The sequence below is a fragment of the Schistocerca serialis genome, chromosome 3 (genome assembly GCF_023864345.2).
Source record: "Schistocerca serialis cubense isolate TAMUIC-IGC-003099 chromosome 3, iqSchSeri2.2, whole genome shotgun sequence".
Lineage (NCBI taxonomy): Eukaryota > Metazoa > Arthropoda > Insecta > Orthoptera > Acrididae > Schistocerca > Schistocerca serialis.
Genome location: NC_064640.1, coordinates 141,955,497 through 141,977,238, shown reverse-complemented (window position 1 = coordinate 141,977,238; position 21,742 = coordinate 141,955,497). Strand labels below are relative to the sequence as shown.

General features: G+C 43.6%; 1 protein-coding gene across 1 annotated transcript in view; it reads right to left on the bottom strand.

Annotated features, from left to right (window-relative positions):
- Positions 1–21,742, bottom strand: part of LOC126470722 (vitellogenin-like) — a 451,798-nt gene that overhangs the window by 355,171 nt on the left and 74,885 nt on the right. The window contains exon 5 of the mRNA XM_050098725.1: positions 16,153–16,296. Within this exon, the coding sequence (XP_049954682.1) occupies positions 16,153–16,296 (144 nt within the window). The remainder of the gene's footprint in view (positions 1–16,152; positions 16,297–21,742) is intronic.

Sequence of the window (21,742 nt, the reverse complement as noted above, 5' to 3'; positions counted from 1 at the left end):
TAGTTCTAAGTTCTAGGGGACTGATGACCTCAGAAGTTAAGTCCCATAGTGCTAGGAGCCATTTAGCCATCTCATTTCCTTATCTAATTCCCTCAGCATCACCCGATGTAATTCGATTACATTCCATTATCCTCGTTTTGCTTTTGTTGAGGTTCATTTTATATCCTCCTTTCAAGACACTTTCCATTCCATTCAATTGCTCTACCAGGTCCTTTGCTGTCTCTGACAGAATTACAATGTCATCGGCGAACCTCAAAGTTTTTATTTCTTCTCCATGGATTATAATTCCTACTCCGAATTTTTCTTTTGTTTCCTTTACTGCTTGTTCAATATACAGATTGAATAACATCGGGGATAGGCTACAACCCAGTCTCACTCCATTCCCAACCACTGCTACCCTTTCATGCCCCTCGACTCTTGTAACTGCCATCTGGTTTCTGCACAAATTGTAAATAGCCTTTCGCTTCCTGTATTTTACCCCTGCCACCTTCAGAATTTGAAAGAGAGTGTTCCAGTCAACATTGTCAAAAGCTGTCTCAAAGTCTACAAATGCTAGAAACGTAGGTTTGCCTGCGCGGGGTAGCCGCACGGTCTTGGGCGTCTTGTCACGGTCCACGCGACTCCCCCCGTCGGAGGTTGGACTCCTACCTCGGGCATGAGTGTGTGTGTTGTCCATAGCGTAAGTTAGTTTAAGTTAGATTAAGTAGTTTGTATGCTTCGGGACCGATGACCCAAGCAGTTTGGTTCCATAAGATCTTACCACAAATCAATCAATTGTAGGATTGAATTTCCTTCAAATGTGTGTGAAATCTTATGGAACTTAACCGCTAAGGTCATCAGTCCGTAAGCTTACACACTACTTAACCGAAATTATCCTAAGGACAAACACACACACCCATGCCCGAGGGAGGACTCGAACCTCCGCCGGGACCAGCTGCACAGTCCATGACTGCAGCGCCCTGGACAGCTCGGCTAATTCCGCGCGGCTGCATTTCTTTAATCTATCTTCTAAGATAAGTTGTAGGGTCAGTATTGCCTGAAGTGTTCCAACATTTCTACGAAATCCAAACTGATCTTCTCCGGGGTCGGCTTCTACCAGTTTCTCGATTCGTCTGTAAAGAATTCCTGTTAGTATTTTGCAGCCGTGGCTTATTAAACTGATACTTCGGTAATTTTCACATTTGTAAACACCTGTTTTCTTTTCAATTGGAACTATTATATTCTTCTTGAAGTGTGAGGGTATTTCGCCTGTCTCATACGTCTTGCTGACCAGATGTTAGAGTTTTGTCAGGGCTTGCTCTCCCAAGGCTATCAGTAGTTCTAATGGAATGTTGTCTACTTCCGGGGCCTTGTTGCGACTTAGGTCTTTCAGTGCTCTGTCAAACTCTTCACGCAGAATCATATATCCCATGTCATCTTCATCTATATCCTCTTACATTTCCATAATATTGTCCTCAAGTACATCGCTCTTGTATAGACCCTCTATATACTCCTTCCACCTTTCTGCTTTCCCTTCTTTGCTTAGAACTGGGTTTCCATCTGAGCTCCTGATATTCATGCAAGTGGTTCTCTTTTCTCCAAAGGTCTCTTTAATTTTCCTGTAGGCAGTATCTATCTTACCCCTAGTGAGATAAGCCTCTACATCCTTACATTTGTCCTCTAGCCATCCCTGCTTAGCCATTTTGCACTTCCTTGCGTTCTCATTTTTGAGACGTTTGTATTCCTTTTTGCCTGCTTCATTTACTGCATTTTTATATTTTCTCCTTGCATTTTTATATTTTCTCCTTTTTCTTATAGTCACAGTATGGCGCATATCGGAAATACATATAGTGTCCGTGAGTTATTTGGCTTTTCAAGCCGATACATTATAACTTTTATGGATGCTTCTTTAACTTACTTACTACTTTAGTATTTTTATTTGCTTCTGGAGATATAATGCCAAAAAAATACACTATGCCTGGTTATCTCATGCCGTTGTTAATTTTATGACTTACACTAGCCCAAAGAGGGCGTATTTTTAATATATCTACGGCCTCACATAACTCCAGTTTGTTTGGACGTATTTTATTTCCCGTATCTCTGATACATTACTGCATTTATTCATCTTGTATGTGCCACTGGCTACCTTCATACCAGTAGACATTGTAAGTCTGTTTCATTCCACATGATTATTCTTCAAGCCCAGAGATGTATTTTTACCATCTGTATGATTTTAGTTTATGCCGAGAGCTTCCTTCATATTTTAATTATTTTAGTAGATTATTTTAATATTATACTTTTCGCTGTTATATGGAATTGTAAATGGATCTTCTTCCATTAGTTTGCTATGCAAAGCTACGTTAAATACTACCCTATACTTACTGTTATTGATCATACTATACTATGGCTCCACACAGGTGATCTGTTTTCTATGATTAACAACTGCTTGTGTTTCTATTTTTTTAATAATAATTGTATAACTTCGCTATTATTTAATCATTCACCCGCGCATCAATAAAGGGCTCCACTGATCTCTGACGTCACATTTTCTTCCTTTTCAATCATGTAAGCAACAGCTTTAGTTCATGTTAGACTTCTGCATGTTCTGTATCAACCAGTATTGTTTACTGCGGGTCCTGTCACCGGTTTTTAGATGGTATCTAACTGTGTGGTGCTTATGTCTGTACTAACGACTCGTTGCTAACTATCTTATATTTGTTGTTTATACTTCTGTTTTGTAATATTTAGCACTGAAGATAGCGAAATCTAGATTTGCTGTAATGAAACGACGGATTTTGCTAACGATTGCTGTGCCTTTCTCCATTGCCTACTTAAATTTATATTAGAGTTTAAAATGTTCAACTTTTGAGAATTGCTTTTCTTGTTACTGTCAGCTTGAATTCTGTACCCTCTCTACTTCGGTTATCATCTGTTACAGTATTTTTCTGCCCAAGAAGCAAAACTTTTAATGTCTTGTTTCCCAATATAATTCATTCTGCATCTACTGATCTGATCACATTTCATTATCCTTGTTTTACTTTTGTTGATGTTCATTTTGTATCATGGGCGCCCGCAGGTATTTATCCAGGGAAAGAGAGAGGCTAGGGTGGGCAAGACTCTAAAACTGATTTTTTTTTTATATATACAAGGTGGTCAGTTTCAAGAAGTGAGTGCCATGTCTCTATGAATACGCTAAGGGGGTGGTAGAACTGGCAAAAGAGAGGTTTTCGCGAAATCGCGAGAAATCACTTCCAGAGGTGAAAGAGAATTCTGTAGTGAATAGAAGCTCTGTACTCCAGATTCAAGGGGAGGGGGCCATTTGCCCTCTACCCCTCCCCACCTCTTTGTTTACGACTATGTCTTATATCACATTTTCGAGTCGTAATCCATTTTGCTCAACTGATATTCTACGTGGTTTGCCATCCCTGGCAGAACTACAATGCCACCGGCGAACCTCAAGATTTTGTTCCTCCTCGCTGCACTTCTCTAGTAACACCAAACCCGCCTGTTATTTATCCGGTGCTCCAACAGGTATCCTTTTTCCTGCGAGCGCAGTGTTGTTTCCGAGTGAAGTAGCAACATAGTTGCTAGCGCGGCCAGCGCACGGTGTCTCAGATTTCCGCTCACACGGGCAGTTGTACAACTGGTGGACATTCGCAGGGTGTCACGCCTGTTGTGCAGTAAGAAGCGAAGCCTAGCTGGTATGCGCAATCTCCACGAGGCTTGTTTTTCACTGCGCTCGGCGGAAAGCGCGGACTACAGACGATAGCTGCCAGACAGCCGTGGGACGCGCTGGCGCAGCTTGCTGTACACGCACTTCCTCGCAAAATACCGAAGACAAGCACCAAGTGCGGAAATAATCTTCTCTACGTTGAAACTGCTTAAAAAGTCTAAGTAGGTTTTAGACTCATATTAGGCAACTTTTTTCGAGTGACCGTCAGATTTCATGGTATTTTTGTTACGTTCTACGATGTGGTAGGCAGTTGTCTGTTATAAAACTAAGCAGTTTACAAACGCGTGCCTAGCTCTAGTGTTCTTAGAACATTTCATAAATCCTGAAAAATTCATTTCCGACCACTGGTTCCTTGTCTCAAAATAATCTATTAGGAACCTTTTGCCTCTGCATCATTGTGGCTCTAAAGGTTTATGACTCCCTTTATACTGCGCCACTGCACACTGTAATCCCTTCTCTCGTATCGTTCTTGTCTCTCGAAAACAATTACGAATTGGTGGGTCCACACTGACGCAAACTTTTGCTTTTTTATTCATTTTATTTAATTTTTCAGTACTGTATACTTTTCATACTTTTTAATATCCTGTGTTACTACATCGACGTCCACATGCGTACTATCAGTTCACACTTAAGTGCTTGGTAGACGGTTCACAGGGCGACTTTCAGACTATTTATCGGCGTTCCACTTTCGAATGGGTCGTCGGGAAATACTGAGAACTAAATCTCTCCTTCGGAGCTCTGATTTATCGTATTTTATTACCTTAGTCATTCCTCCCTCTGTAGGTGGGTGCCAACAAGATATTTTCTCATTCGGAAGAGAAAGTTGGTGATTGAAATTTTGTGGGAACATCTCGTCGTAATGAAAAACACCTTTGGTTTAATGATTGCCACCCCAACACATCCATCATATCCCTGATACTCTTTCCCCTATTTCGCGATAATACAAAACGAGCTGTCTTTTTCTGCACTTTTTCGATGTCCTCTGTCAACATTATCTGGTAAGAATCCCATATAGTGTAGCAGTATTCCAGAAGAGGACAGAAAAGCGTAGTGTATGCAGTCTCTTTCAAAATGGATCAATGTCTCTAAGCACTATGGAACTTAACATCTGAGGTCATCAGTCCCCTAGACTTAGAATTACCTCAGCCTAACTAACCTAAGGACATCACACACATCCATACCCGAGGCAGGATTCAAACCTGCGACCGTAGCAGCAGCGCGGTTCCAGACTGAAGCGTCTAGAACCGTTCGGCCACAACGGCCGGCCAGTCTTTCTGGTAGACTTGCTGCATCTCAGAAAGAGTTCTAACGACAGAGCACAGTCTTTGGTTCCTTTTCCCAAAAACTGTTTCTATGTGATGGTTCCTACTCTAAGTTGTAAGTAATTTTAAGCGATAACCTTTAAATTTGTGATGCACCGTATAACCGAAATTAAACGAATTTTTTTAGTATCATATGGAGGATCTTACACTTTTTAGTGTTTAGGGTCAATTGGCGCTTTTCACTTCATACCAATATTGTCTACATTATTTTTCAGTTCTTTCTGATCTTCTAACCACTTTACTAGACAGTAGACCTGAGCATCATTTGCAAACTAGTTAAGAGGGCTGCTGAGACTGTCTCCTAAAACGTTTACATACAATAGGAACAGAAGAGGTTACACTTGCTTGAGGAACATCACTGCAACTTCTGTTTCGCTCGATGACTTCCCTTCAATTACTACGGACTGTGACCTTTTCGATAGGAAATCACGAATCACAGTTGTCTCACAAGAACGATATTTCCTGAATCCGTGACGGCTGCGTGTCAATAAATAATTTTCTTCGAGGTGTTTCAAGATGTTCAAAGGTAGTGATGTTCTAAAATATTACTAGAAATCGATGTCAGTGATATGGATCTATAATTCAGCTGATTACTTCTATTTCTTTCTTAAATATTGGTGTGACCTGTACATCTTTGCAGTTCTTAGGTACGGATCTTTCGTCAAGCACACGGTTGTATATGAGTGTTAATAATGATTCTATTTCAACAGCATACTCTGAAAGGAATCTAACTTGTATGTAATCTGGGCCAAAAGATTCCCTTCTATTGAGTGACTAAGTTGCTCCGCTCCACCGAAGGTACCTACTTCTTTAAAGAAGAAATAAACTCCACTTTAGTGGCTCTGTCATCGACAACGTTGCCGTTGCCACAGCACGGTGACGGTATTGATTGTGAATTGCCGCTGGTATGCTTTACATACGACCCGAGCCTCTTTGGGTTTTCTGTCATATTTCGAGATGGAGTTTCGTCTCGGAAACTATTAAAAGCATCTTGCACCGAGGTCCACGTTGAATTTCGAGCTTCTTTTAAAATGGTATGCTTTTTTCGTTGCCTCCGCTACATTGTCCTGACATGATTTTTATACCTCGGTATATCTGTTCCGTCTCTTGTTAATCTGCTTCGTATCAAACTCTCCGTTGTCCTCAGTACTATTTCCTTGAATTTAAGCCAGACCTAGTCTGTGGTTATATAGTTTGGAAGGAATGGAGACTGTCTCTTAGGCAAATTATCAATAGTTTTAAATAGGTATATTTTAAGTTTTATTTTGATAGGCTTGGATGCTGTGGTATTCAGTCTCGATACAACGACCCTGGGTTCATTAAACCCTGTATACTCTTCATTTTCTCAGTACAGTTTGTTGCTAAGAGATCTAGTACGTTATCGCAATCATTTACAGTTCCTGCATACTCCTAAATTAAATGCTCAAAATAATTTTCTGAGAAAGCACGCAGTAAAATTCCAGACTATTTTTTATGTCCACTCCAGAATTTAAATATGTATTTCCGCCAACATATCGAGGGTAGACAGAAGTTACCACCAACTATAATTGAGTTCTCCGTTAAACAAGTTGGCATAGCGGCATACTACATCGATCAACATGTTATACTAATTTCTGTGCTGATCGACCATGGAGTCCGGCGTATGACTCTGTCGCATCGTATTGCGTCTACAGCAGCAATTCGAGCAGCAGTTGGCACAACAGTGACGCAACCAACTGTTACAAATCGCTTACTTTAAGGGCAGCTCCGAGCCAGATGCACTATAGTGTGCATTCCATTGACCCGAAACCACGGCCATTAGCGATTTCAGTAGTGTCAGACGAGTGCCCTCTGCGTTTGTGTGTGGCTGTGTGTGTGTGTGTGTGTGTGTGTGTGTGTGTGTGTGTGTGTGTGTGTGTGTGTGTTTGTTTGTTTGTTTGTTTGTGTTTGTGTGTGTTTGTGTGTGTGTGTGTGTGTGTGTGTGTGTGTTTGGGTGTGTGTGTGTGTGTGTGTGTGTGTGTGTGTGTGTGTGTGTTTGTGTGTGTGTTTTTTTGTGTGTGTGTTTTGTGTGTGTGTGTGTGTGTGTGTGTGTGTGTTTGTGTGTGTGTGTGTGTGTTTGTGTGTGTTTTTGTGTGTGTGTGTGTGTGTGTGTGTGTGTGTGTGTGTGTGTGTGTGTGTGTGTTTGTGTGTGTGTGTGTGTGTGTGTGTGTGTGTGTTTGTGTGCGTGTGTGTGTGTGTGTGTGTGTGTGTGTGTGTGTGTTTTTGTATGTGTGTGTACAGACACCTTGTTCAATCCTACCGCCATACAACTAATCACTAACAGGTTTCAATGACAAGACGCATTTGGCATTGAAATATATCAATGGTAATAGTTGAAAATTTGTGCCCGACCGGTACTCGAACCTGGACGCCCTACTTCACATGAGTGGCAACCTCCTCGGCCATCAGAGCACGTCCCCCTCCCGCCTCCACCCGTCACAAATTCCCAACTTGTTACTACTGACGTAGCGACCCCTACCCGTGAACCCCTTGCTCACCGTTCCTGATTCCTGAAAGAGATCGACCATGGTGTGCATTCGCACTGAAAGACAGGATCGTCCGGTACAGTAACCTTCCAGGTGGCGCTTTTTAAATTTAGAAGTCTTAAAACGTAATTTTAACGCTTTTTCTCGTCGGAGGTACTGGCACGGTGTACCGTCACAAATCGGGCACTGACAATAATTTCTTGGAAATTTGTGGTAGGATCTTATGGGACCAAACTTCTAAGGTCATCGGTCCCTAAGGCTACACACTATTTGATCTAACTTAAACTAACTTACGCTAAGGACGATACACACACTCATGCCCTAGGGAGGACTCGAACCTCCGACGGGGGGAGCCGCGTGGACCGTTAAAGACGCTCCTGACCGCGCGGCTACCCCGCGCGGCCACTGCGAATACAGGGTGATTCAAAAAGAATACCACAGCTTTAAAAATGTGTATTTAATGAAAGAAACATAATATAACCTTCTGTTATACATCATTACAAAGAGTATTTAAAAAGGTTTTTTTCACTCAAAAACAAGTTCAGAGATGTTCAATATGGCCCCCTCCAGACACTCGAGCAATATCAACCCGATACTCCAACTCGTTCCACACTCTCTGTAGCATATCAGGCGTAACAGTTTGGATAGCTGCTGTTATTCCTCGTTTAAAATCATCAGTGGTGGCTGGGAGAGGTGGCCGAAACACCATATCGTTAACATACCCCCATAAGAAAAAATCGCAGGGGGTAAGATCAGGGCTTCTTGGAGGCCAGTGATGAAGTGCTCTGTCTCGGGCTGCCTGGCGGCCGATCCATCGCCTCGGGTAGTTGACGTTCAGGTTTCATAACTAACCTTTTTCGCAGGACTCTCCATACAGTTGATTGTGGAATTTGCAGCTCTCTGCTAGCTCTGCTAGTCGATTTTCCTGGGCTGCGAACAAATGCTTGCTGGATGCGTGCTACATTTTCATCACTCGTTCTCGGCCGTCCAGAACTCTTCCCTTTGCACAAACACCCATTCTCTGTAAACTGTTTATACCAACGTTTAATACACCACCTATCAGGAGGTTTAACACCATACTTCGTTCGAAATGCACGCTGAACAACTGTCGTCGATTCACTTCTGCCGGACTCAATAACACAAAAAGCTTTCTGTTGAGCGGTCGCCATCTTAGCATCAACTGATGCTGACGCCTAGTCAACAGCGCCTCAAGCGAACAAATGTACAACTAAATGAAACTTTATAGCTCCCTTAATTCGCCGACAGATAGTGCTTAGCTCTGCCTTTTGCCGTTGCAGAGTTTTAAATTCCTAAAGTTGTGGTATTCTTTTTAAATCACCCTGTATATACTGCGATAACAGAAGTCATGGGATACCTCCTAATATCCTGTTGGACCTCCGACTGCAACAACTCGAGGTGGTAGGGACTCAATAAGTCGCTGGAAGTCCCCTGCAGAAATACTGAGTCATTCTGCCTCTATAGCCATTCATAACTGCGAAAGTGTTGCCGGCGTAGGATTTTGTGCACGATCTGACCTGTCGATTGCGCCCCATAAATGTTCGATGAGATCCACGTCGGGTGATCTGGGTGGCCAAAGTTTTCGCTGAACTGTCCAGAATGTTCTGGCATGACGTATTGTCATCCATAAAAACTCCATCGTTGTTGGGGAACATGAAGTCCACGAATGGCTGGAAATGGTCTCCAAGTAGTCGAACATAAACATTTCCTCTCAATGACCGGTTCAGTTGGACCAGAGACCCCAGCTCATTCCATGTAAACACGAACCTTACCATCAGCTCTTACCAACTGAAATCGGGACTCATCTGATCAGGCCGAGGTTTTCAAGTCGTCCATGGTCCAACCGACACGGTCACGAGCCCAGGAAAGCCGCTGCAGGCGATGTCGTGCTCTTAGCAAAGGCACTTGCGTAGGTCGCCTGCTGACATAGCCCTTTAACGCCAAATTTCGCCGCACTGTCCTAGCAGATACGTTCGTCGTACGTCGCACATCGATTTCTGCGGTGATTTCACACAGAACTGCTTGTCTTTTAGCACTGACGACTCTACGGAACGCCTCTGTTCTCGGTCGTTAGTGAAGACTGTCGACCAGCGCGTTGTCTATGGTGAGAGGTAATGCCTGAAATTTGGTATTCTCGGCGCACTCTTGACGCTGTGGATGTCGGAAATGGAAACATTAAATTTTAGACAACCTTTTATGTCTAGTTTAGTGTTTAGTGTTTTATGGCGTTAAGCTTTTAGGTCATTATCAATTCTTTCATTCCTAGGATAAGGTACGTTGCAATAAAGCTTTGGTAATTAACAACATTGTGACGAAAATTGAATCCAAGTTGGAACTTCGCGGCGGCCGGTGTGGCCGAGCGGTTCTAGGCGCTTCAGTCTGGAACCGCGCGACTGCTACGGTCACAGGTTGGAATCCTGCCTCGGGCATGTATGTGTGTGATGTCCTTAGGTTAGTTAGGTTTAAGTAGTTCTAAGTTCTAAGGGACTGATGACCTCAGAAGTTAGGTCTCATAGTGCTCAGAGCCATTTGAACCATTTTTTGGAACTTCGCCTTCTTAGTTGAATGCTATAACCAACGGAGCTATTTGAACATATCTCTCGTACAAATTAATAGTCCGAATCTGCTAGAAAATCTCTACATTACATCAATAGTAATAGTAGTGGTATTCCATGGGTCCTACTGAGAGGGTTGTCAGGGACGTGAAATCAAGTCAAAGATGGGCATTTTACTCATTTCCATTGTAATGAACTTATTTAATATTACGAATGATTGTTCTATTACAGTGATAATACTGGCTATAAAATAATCTAAAACAATAATTTTAAGAGTTCCTGTGAAGGCATTATTCAGTGGAGTAGATGAAGCTGCTCAACCGGAAGGTAATTAACTTATATTTATGTAGTATTTTATTTGCAATCTCAGTGTTAAATTGCACCATTTTCAAGTCTCTGAGTAGAGTAAACATAGCTTTGTCACAACTGACATTTAATACGCTACATCAGTTTTCTGAATACGAGTGTAACCATGTGTCTGAATTTTTTCTATTAATCTTAATCTCACGAAGTCAATGTAGAAGTTTTTGATCTTAGCGTTTATTCGTGTTTTTCATTATTCTGGGGAAAAAAGAAATATTGGGTATGACAAAGCACATTAACGAATATACATATAGTGAAACCATCCTGCACGAACCATGGACGTCTCTGCGGTGGCTTGCGTGCCTCGACGATAGAGAGCCGTGTAACCACATCAGCGCATTAGCTGTGAAGAGCACAGACTAACCTCGTTCCTGAAGAAGGGCAGCAGCCTTTTCAATGGCTGCAGGGGCAACAGTCTGGATGATTGACTGATCTGGTCTTGTGATACTAGTCAACATGGCCTTGCTATGTTGTTGCTGCGAACAGCTGAAAGTACATGGAACCTACAGCCGTTATTTTTCCTCAAAGACATGCAGTGCAGGTTAAAGTGGATAAAGACTGCAATATTTATGTCGAAGTTAAGAGGCTTTTAAAAGGTAGACTAGCGCGGAAAGTTGTATCAAACCAGTCTGCGGACTGAATACCATATAAATAACAATATATTGTGAAAAGGTTCTGAAACTAAAGAATTTTTAGAGGTTTCTGCAGGAAGTTCTAGAACTAACACCAGATATAGTTCTTATAACATGCTTCGGTATTCTGCAAATGATATCCGTCTAAGATGTTCCCCCAAAAATGATTCCTAACTCATTATTGAATGGATATGCACAGGACAGACTAGTTTCTTCATTTCTAAATCACGTATAAAAGTATTCATGGGTAATGCAAATAGAGCTGAACTAAGAAGCATCATCAATAGTAAGGTGTGAGTTTCCCAACTGATGTGCTCTACCAGTAGTCCCAAAACCTTAGTACTCTCTATTTCTCGTACTTAACTTTCAGGAAACTGTTTGAGTAAGCTATTCGTATAGCTTGTGGGGCTCCAGGAGGAGAAGTGAAGACGTCGACAAACTGTTGATGTTTTCAAACATTTCGTTAGCTGACTTTTCAGTAAGGGGACTAGTACTAGTTATTATTCTCAGTCACCCAAAACTTTCATCATTTGAGAAACTAGTTTCAATAAATATGAAACAAGTAAATAAATAGAAAATCCAAATATTATTGAAAAGTTGCTAAAACATATTTAGGTCAATTGTCAAAAGCGGTATCTTGCATCAAGATAGATCTAAAGGTACTTATACAGCGTGTAACAAAAAGGCATGGCCAAACTTTCAGGAAACATCCGTCACAGAGGAATAAAATGTTGTATGGGCAGGGATCCGGAAACACTTTATTTCCATGTTAGAGCTCATTTTCTACTGCCCTTCATAATCATATTATGAGGTGCTATCCAAAATTTTCGGGACTGGTGCTGCCGTCTTTTGAAAACCTTACCCTTGGACTAATGGTCACCATCACCATCGAAGTAGTTCCCATCTGCACGTACACACCGGTCCCAGCGCTTCTGCCGCTGGTCAAACGTTTTCTGGAAGTCCTGTTCTTTAAGGGTGTTGATCACCGCCAGCGATGCTTCTTGAATCCTCTCTAGAATGTCGAACCGACGGCCTTTCAACTTGAGTTTCAGTTTTAGTAATAGCGCGAAGTCGCAAGGTGCCAAATCTGGTGAGTACAGTGTTTTTTTGCCAAAAAGGTCCTGGTGAGCAAGGACGTGTGACAGAGTGCACTGTCGTGATGCAGCAGCTAGTTCGCTTGACGCCAAAGTTCGGGTCGTCATCGGTGCAAGTTTTCACAGAGCCGTCGCAAAACGTCTCAGTAGTACGCGAAATTCACTGTTTGATTGTGTGGGACGAATTCTTTGTGAACAATTCCCTTGGTATCAAAGAAAACGATGATCACGCTCTTCACTTTGCTCTTCACCTGTCTCGCTATTTTGGGTCTTGGAGAGCCCGTGCCCTACCACTGGGACGATTGTCGCTTTGTCTCTGGGTCATACCGTAAATCCAGCTTTCATCGCCGGTGATAACCCGTGACAAGAAGGTTGGATCATCAGATGCGGCCTGACGAAGGTCTGTGCACACTTCAACACGCGCTGTTCTGTTCGCGGATCCATCGTAAAATCTCTACACATCAAACACAGATATTACGGAAATCACTGTGGACACGCAAGACGTCCTCCCAGCTGAATGCCACTATGCACACTGACTCATCAGATATGCAGCTCTCGTCACCTAAGATCTACGAGGGCAGTTCAATAAGTAATGCAACCCTTTTTTTTTGTTGAAAAAACCGGAAATTTCTTGTGGAATATTTTCAAACATTCCCGCTTCGTCTCGTATAGTCTCATTGACTTCCGACAGGTGGCAGCGCTGTACGGAGCTGTTAAAATGGCGTCTGTAACGGATGTGCGTTGCAAACAACGGGCAGTGATCGAGTTTCTTTTGGCGGAAAACCAGGGCATCTCAGATATTCATAGGCGCTTGCAGAATGTCTACGGTGATCTGGCAGTGGACAAAAGCACGGTGAGTCGTTGGGCAAAGCGTGTGTCATCATCGCCGCAAGGTCAAGCAAGACTGTCTGATCTCCCGCGTGCGGGCCGGCCGTGCACAGCTGTGACTCCTGCAATGGCGGAGCGTGCGAACACACTCGTTCGAGATGATCGACGGATCACCATCAAACAACTCAGTGCTCAACTTGACATCTCTGTTGGTAGTGCTGTCACAATTGTTCACCAGTTGGGATATTCAAAGGTTTGTTCCCGCTGGGTCCCTCGTTGTCCAACCGAACACCATAAAGAGCAAAGGAGAACCATCTGTGCGGAATTGCTTGCTCGTCATGTGGCTGAGGGTGACAATTTCTTGTCAGAGATTGTTACAGGCGATGAGACATAGGTTCATCACTTCGAACCTGAAACGAAACGGCAATCAATGGAGTGGCGCCACACCCACTCCCCTACCAAGAAAAAGTTTAAAGCCATACCCTCAGCCGATAAAGTCATGGTTACAGTCTTCTGGGACGCTGAAGGGGATATTCTGTTCGATGTCCTTTCCCATGGTCAAACGATCAACTCTGGAGTGTATTGTGCTACTCTTCAGAAATTGAAGAAACGACTTCAGCGTGTTCGTAGGCACAAAAATCTGAACGAACTTCTCCTTCTTCATGACAACGCAAGACCTCACACAAGTCTTCGCACCCGAGAGGAGCTCACAAAACTTCAGTGGACTGTTCTTCCTCATGCACCCTACAGCCCCGATCTCGCACCGTCGGATTTCCATATGTTTGGCCCAATGAAGGACGCAATCCGTGGGAGGCACTACGCGGATGATGAAGAAGTTATTGCTGCAGTACGACGTTGGCTCCGACATCGACCAGTGGAATGGTACCGTGCAGGCATACAGGCCCTCATTTCAAGGCGGCGTAAGGCCGTAGCATTGAATGGAGATTACGTTGAAAAATAGTGTTGTGTAGCTAAAAGATTGGGGAATAACCTGGTATATTTCAATGCTTAATAAAAAACCCCTGTTTCAGAAAAAAAATGTGTTGCATTACTTATTGAACTGCCCTCGTACTACTCCTACTTTCCAGATGGCAGCACCAGTCCCGAAAATTTTAGATTCCACCTCGTAATCATAGGAAACATGCAGAAACAAATCGTACCACCATAAATGAAACGTTCAAAATATCCTCTTGCTTACGTTCGGTTAGAATTTACAGTAAGCTGTAACTCTTAGCGCCAGTGTTTGTTGTTCCGATGGAACGAAAGAATATTTACAGGTGACTCATTTAATTGCTTGTTGGATATACGACCAACCTCATCGCTCTGCCAGTATCAAGCACGTAGGACCGACTGTTTAGTTCACGTCAGGGAATTTGTTTACTATATAATGCAATGGAAGTATACTCAGTTGTGGAGCTGGCAGATACCCATTTGCTGTACCGATTAGCAGATGGTAATGGCTGTGACGTTGAACGTTTGCATCGGGTGAGATTTCCAGACCGACGGTGCCTCGACAGGAGAGCGTCTGAAGCAACTGATTGTGTTAGGGAGCACGGGAAGCTTAAGTATACTGCTCGCGACTATGGAGGTGGGATAGCCTAGAAGAACGAAGACACCTCAAATGGAGGAGGAACTTCTTCGTGCAGTTCACGAAAACTCTAGTGTCAGCGTAAGACAATTGGCTGTAACAATTAATGTTAACCACAAGACTTGTCTGGGGAGTGCTACAGAGAAACTACTAAATCTGTACCATGTACAGCGCGTGCAGGCACTATCAGCGGCTGATTTTCCTGCACGGGTACCCTTCTGTGAGTGGTTCATTCAACAATGTGTCAACCGTCACTTTAGCGTAAATGTTGTGTTCACGGGTGAGGCTTCGTTTCAACGTGGTCAGATGGGAAACTTTCACGATCATCACGTATGGGCTGTCGATAATCCTCACGAAATTGTGCTATCGCGTCATCAACGAAGATTTTCATTGTTGGTGACTGTTGGTTAGGGTCTCGTGTTCTTCCACCCAGGCTCAATGAAGAAAATTACCATGCTTCTTACAAAAAACTCTTCCTGTTCTGCTTGAACGTGTGCCTCTAAGACGGCGACAAAACATGTACATCATGCACGATGGAGCTCCTTCTCATTTCGACTTAAATGTTCGTAGGCTTCTAAATAAGAGTCTGTTACAGACGGATAGGTGAAGTGGACCAATCCCTTGGCCTCCACGCTCTCCGGATGTAAGCCCACTAGACTTTTATTTGTGGGGTATTTGAAAGCTCCCGGTACAAGATGTACAGAGTCTTCGTGTCCATATTGTGGAAGGCTGTGGAACAGTACACAATTTCCCACTGATACGTCAGCCCAACAGGGATTCATTGCGACAGCGGGATGATGCACGTATCCTTGCTAACAAAGGGCATTTTGAACATTTCACTTAGGATAGTGTTTCATACTCTATTGATACGTTCTTTTCCTATGTTTCCCATGATTAATGTGTTGAAGAGTAGTAGAAACTGAGCTCTGACAAGGAGATAAAGCGTTTTGGGAATCATGTCCATATAACATACTTTTTTCCTCTACGGGTGAGGAATGTTCCCTGGAAGTTTGGGTATACCTTTTTCGTACACCCTGTGTTTGTACAACACGGAATATAAATGATAATAATAATTTACGGCTTTTAAAGTTAGAGATAACTAATTTACCATTTTATGCCTTCATGTTACGATTGTTACGGCCAGTCCGATGTGCTCGTGAACTAAGTATGTATTATACATTTCTATATGAAATGTTTAAAAAAGCGTACTACATCCTTATAATCCCTCAGCTTTATGACTGTGGCAACATTTAAAGGCATTGGTATTTTTCTCAGCAATCGATAACATTACACGAGCGCGTGCCCCATGCGTGTGACCAAATCCGGGGATAGCCAGGTGTCTTCTCACGAGTTTGTGGTTCTTTGAGGAGGGCCGAAAGATGTTTAGGTATGAGTGCTAACATCACAGAGCACCTCGTGTGGTGTCAACGAATAGGTGGCTACAGAAGTCAGAATGGTCCAAATCTCAATAACCATTAGTTTCCCGAGTGTCTTCTAGCTAGCCCCTTCCCGCAGCAATTGGATAGAGGTACTCACGAGGCCGTCGTCCAGCTTGAGGATGGTGGTCTGCTTGCTGAGTGGCAACTCGCGGTAGGCGTCGTCGTCCGCCACGTCGGGCAGTTTGTCCCACCAGCTGTTCACCACCTGCGTGTGCGACTTGGCGTACGTCACGTTCTCCATCTGGAACAACCCCACACACAACTTGCAGTATCCTCTCGTGTTCTCCTCGGTGTCTGCTTCAATGTGTGGGCGTGGCTGTTCATTCAATAATTCCCATCATAAACTAGAAGACAGGACAAGAGAGTAGACGAGAAGAACAGAGAAAGTGGGTGCTTACTCATGCATAAGGCCTCATCCAAGAAACTACAGAGGATACACAAGTTTTAAGAAAGAAGATAAAGCAATCATCAGTCTGCAGGTTTCGTAATCACATTGCACTACCAGACACAGTCTATTTGTGATAGTCTGCCCTTAACTTCACAAAGTCAATCGTGAGGACACCTAGCTACAACTAGGCATTTTGGATATAAAAAATGAAATGATCACATGGCATTGTTGGCCGGCAGGCCCCATGCGGGGGAGTTCGGCTGCCGTATTGCAAGTCCTTTTTAGTTGACGCCACTTCGGCGACTTGCGAGTCAATGATGATGAAAAACACACAACACTCAGTCATCTCGAGGCAGAGAAAATATCTAACCCCGCCGAGAATTGAACCCGGGACCTCGTGCGCGGGAAGCAAAACGCTACCGCAAGACCACGAGCAGCGCATTTTTGTTTTTTGTTTTTGAATGTACAAAAAGTATTACCATAGTTAAGTATCTGCATGAATCTAAGGACCACCTGGAGATCAAACTACAACCTTTGTGTTATCAGTGTGACAAATACGAACTAAGCAATCATGTACCCAGTCGTTGATCTGAACATCAGCCAAACGCAGACAATAAAAATGTAGCCTTCAAATCGTTTATCTTTAATTCCTACATCTTACAAAAAGTTTACGAAAGTAAAATAGAGATTTTCATTTCAATTTCTTTAAACATGTTACACAACTTCACTTACGAAAAAGCTTCTACGGATAGTGATTGTCTGAATCGCATCTATTTACAGATACATTATTTTTGCTTCTGTTGGATAAAGGGAATAAGTAAATTTCCCGCAGAATGGAACTTTTACACTACAGAGAAATGCGCGCTATTTTGAAACTTCCTGCCAGATAAGAGTGTATTAAGCTTATCCACTATGGATGTAGTGGTATACCGTGACTATATATTAATTCGACTGGAAACCAGATGCTTGACTGATCTATCAATGCACAACATACAATCTCCTTCCTCTTTAACAGCTTCAGTTCTGACAGTACCTCTCTCCTACTTTGCAAACTTCACAAAACACTTCTGTACACATTGCTGGGATAACAGTCTTGGAAGACAGAATATCACAGAGAAGTTGTAACACACCAGTTTGTGGCCCCTTCGCTCGGTTAGTGGTGGTTGCTCGCAGAACCCCAGTATCGGTTTTTCCGATTTCGGAGGCTGGGGACTTGGAGATGATTGGCTGGCCAGAAGGTAAATTGTAGCGGTCTGATCCGATCCTTCTGTCTCCATGGGCAACCTATTTTCACAAGGTTGCTGGTGTTTCTTGACACCTTTTGGAAAAGAAAATTCTCAAAGGGTTGAGAGGAAGTAGAGCTTTACACCAAGTACTGCGAGAGTTAGCACGAGACAGCCAATTGATGTGCCTACGTTTTGCTCTGGATGTTAAATGGACGAACCTTCTGCTTGCAAAATAATTCTGAGAAGTGGTTTTGGAGCTCGCGAAATTGGGAGCCAGCCGCCAACACATTGCTGGGATAACAGTCTTGGAAGACAGAATATCACAGAGAAGTTGTAACACACCAGTTTGTGGCCCCTTCGCTCGGTTAGTGGTGGTTGCTCGCAGAACCCCAGTATCGGTTTTTCCGATTTCGGAGGCTGGGGACTTGGAGATGATTGGCTGGCCAGAAGGTAAATTGTAGCGGTCTGATCCGATCCTTCTGTCTCCATGGGCAACCTATTTTCACAAGGTTGCTGGTGTTTCTTGACACCTTTTGGAAAAGAAAATTCTCAAAGGGTTGAGAGGAAGTAGAGCTTTACACCAAGTACTGCGAGAGTTAGCACGAGACAGCCAATTGATGTGCCTACGTTTTGCTCTGGATGTTAAATGGACGAACCTTCTGCTTGCAAAATAATTCTGAGAAGTGGTTTTGGAGCTCGCGAAATTGGGAGCCAGCCGCCAACCATCACGAGCTTACGACGGAAGTCGTGGGCGCTGGCTGGCGGAACTGCAGCTTAAAAAGGAGTTACGCGAATGAAGTCGGGAGTGAGTGGTCTTCAATGACCAACAAATTCGTTTTCCGACTTTTCTGACAAAGGGAGCGACTTAATGAGTGAATATTTGCTGAATGGACAGAAGTCTCGTATCACCTCACCGGGTCGAAGATACTCGTTCGGTAAAACACCGTATTCCGCTGCGCGAAGGAGTCCCGAACCGCCTGCTGTACATCTTCTCGCCCGATTGAAATCGTCGACCCTTCAAGGCCCTTTTTAAGGTGTCGATGGTGCTATAATCGCATGGGCAGAGATCAGGACTATAGGGCGGGTGCTAGTCAGTCTCGTGCTTCATTTGGCCTGACGTCTGCGTTACGACATTTGCGATACGGAGATGTGCGTTATCATGAAGCAGTACCACACCCTGTCTTGATTCGATAACGGTGATTTTCGACAGAAATGCTGCCCCATGGGCCTACGCATTCTTCATTCTCCGATGGACGTCTACCGGTGTTTGTCCTTTTGCAGCCAAGAAAATAATAACAGCACATTGGTCCTGTTTGGGAGCATCTGGTAAAAACGTCACATAGTTCATGTTTCCGCATTAACTGCACGCACGTCGGAAAGATACGAATGCTATACTAATCGCTTGCCTACATGTCGGTGTTTATACACCAGCATTTGAGTCGCGCTACGTTGCGTTTATGCTGCAGCAACGTCCTCAGACTTGTAACTGGTTTTAGATAATACTTGTACTACAATTGATGCCGCGCGGCCTCCCTGCCACAGTTCGCACCCCCTCCCCCCCCCCTTCCCCGTCGTCGGAGGTTCGAGTCCTCCCTTGGGCATGGGCATGGGCGCGTGTGTTGTCCGTTGTCCTTAGCGTAAGTTAGTTTGTTAGATGAAGTAGTGTGTAGGCCTAGGGGCCGATGACCTCAGCAGTTTGGTCCCATAGAAAACTACCAAAAATTACAAAAAAAAAATTTATAAATTTGATTTCAGTCTCTAATAGCTGGTGTGTAGCAGTTTAATAATGTAATAGATAGGCTATTAACCTCATACTGTCAGGATTTTATCGACTGCAACAGTTTTAAATTGCAACAGAATATCGTTTCCAGGTTCACGACCATGTCGTACCCGGAACACTTTTGCACATTTAGGAAAACCTTACCTTTCCAGAGTAATTTTTATAACTCCGGAAAATGACTGCAGCACACAAAAAGTGAATGCTAGCGTTTAAAAATGCAGTAAGAAAATATATTAAACTCCCACTACAGGGCTGGCTACAGGCTAAAGTTTGAAAAGTGATCCTACTACAGCGCTCTACATAAAGAACAATGAAGAAAGGCCAACATCTTAATTTCTCCCACACACATCTCGTGAAATGACCACGACAGGAAAACCAAAAAATAAATCTAATGCGGGAGCTTACAGACAGCGTTTCTTACCAGCTACCATTCGCGAATGGAACAGGAAAAGGGACGAAATGGATGATAGTGATACTAGAACTACACTTCGCCATACACCATGAGGTGGCTTACATATGAAAATATCGATATTTGGCAGCGAGATATGCGTAGCTCCTGCACTCAGCATTCTGCCTCCTCGTGTTAAGCTTCCGCCCCCACGCAAGGAGATCCAGTGAGAGCATCACTGCAGGCAGAAGTCCGAGATAACCTCGGTGGCCTCTAGTTCAGCAGTAGCTGAGGCTGCAGCAATCTGCAGATCACGCGTGACCTCTCGGCACGGCCTCCACGTGCCGCCATGGCGTCGCTTTTGAAATCAGCCTTCTCACGTTTGTGTGATCTTCTGAAGACATAAAGGTACCAACCAGGTCCAGAACGAAATCCTCACGCTTTACAGATATGGCCACTCCACAACTTTAAATCAAACCAGTGTCCACCCCCGGTAGCTGAGTGGTCAGCGCGACAAACTGTCGATCCTAAGGGCCCGGGTTCGATTCCCAGCTGGGTCGGAGATTTTCACCACTCTGGGGTGTCCTAATCATCATCATTCCATCCCCATCGACGCGTAAGTCGCCAAAGTGGCATCAAATCGAAAGACTTGCACCCGGCGAGCGGTCTATCCGACGGTAGGCCCTAGTCACACGACATTTACATTTATTTGATCAAACTAGTAAGGTTCTCCGGATTTCATTCAAATTTTGCGATAGCTTCGTAACTTGAGGGGCTTTCCTTGGTGTGATTACCACATTTATGTAAAAGACAAATGAATAAAATCAGTAGTTCTACCATCGTTTTCTCAAGTGTTTGAAAGTAATGCAACCTTGTCCATCACGCCTTGGTTCTTACCAAGACTATTATTCGACGCCCTCCTTCACATCTAAATTCATACTCCGCAAAACATTGTTCCTTTCACGTATGGAGCTCTTAATGACTCCTTGTGTACAGTAATTAGTCTAATCTCGTCTTCATGCCCTACGGGAGCGGTGCGTAGGGGGTGTAGCGTATTTCCTAGATTCCTTTAGAAATACTGTATTTTGACACTTTTTATGCTTTCATGAGATATTTGGTGTCTGCTAGTTTAGATTTTTCAGCAGTTTCTTGACGTTCTCTTGCGTACCAAGCAAACCTGAGACAATTTTCGGTGTCCTTCGTTGCACGCTTTCAGTATCGTTTGTAGCCCTATTTGGTGTGGGTTCACACACTCCAGCTGTTCTGTAGTGCCTAACTACGCAGGGGAGACGGTTGAGTACACACTCAGTGTCGTGAATGCAGGATATGGGAATGAAAAGACATTAAAAAACCTAGCGCTCCCATATTAGATGGAAGAAGGTTGAACAGCGTTTAACGTCGGCTTGAGGACGATGTCGTCAGAGACGGACAACAAGCTCGGATTGGAGAAGTTTGGGGCTGAAAATCGGCCGTGTTTTTTTCAAAAGCACCGTCACGGCATTAGCATTAAGTCATTTAGAAAAACCAAGGAGAACCTAAATCTGGATGACCGCACAGGACTGTAAACCGTCCTTCGGTGTCGTACCACGTACGTGGTGAAAGCCATCCTCTAGAAAAGTCTTTCAATTCATTTATCTTTGTGCGAGTTATTACTCGTTGGAGAGGAGCAAAGACAACCTATACAGGGATCTTGTCTGTTACGAATTCCGCAGTCTTTGGTTTCATAGAGAAAGTACACGGTGACAATTATTGAACAATGTGAACAAAAAACGGACATTAGTTACAAACTACGAAGCGCACACAATTTATTCAACATACAAATGTCACTACAGATATTCTGATTCAGGCTATGACAAAAGTTCGATGTGCCTGCCATCATTGGTGATGATGTGGCTCAGACGAATA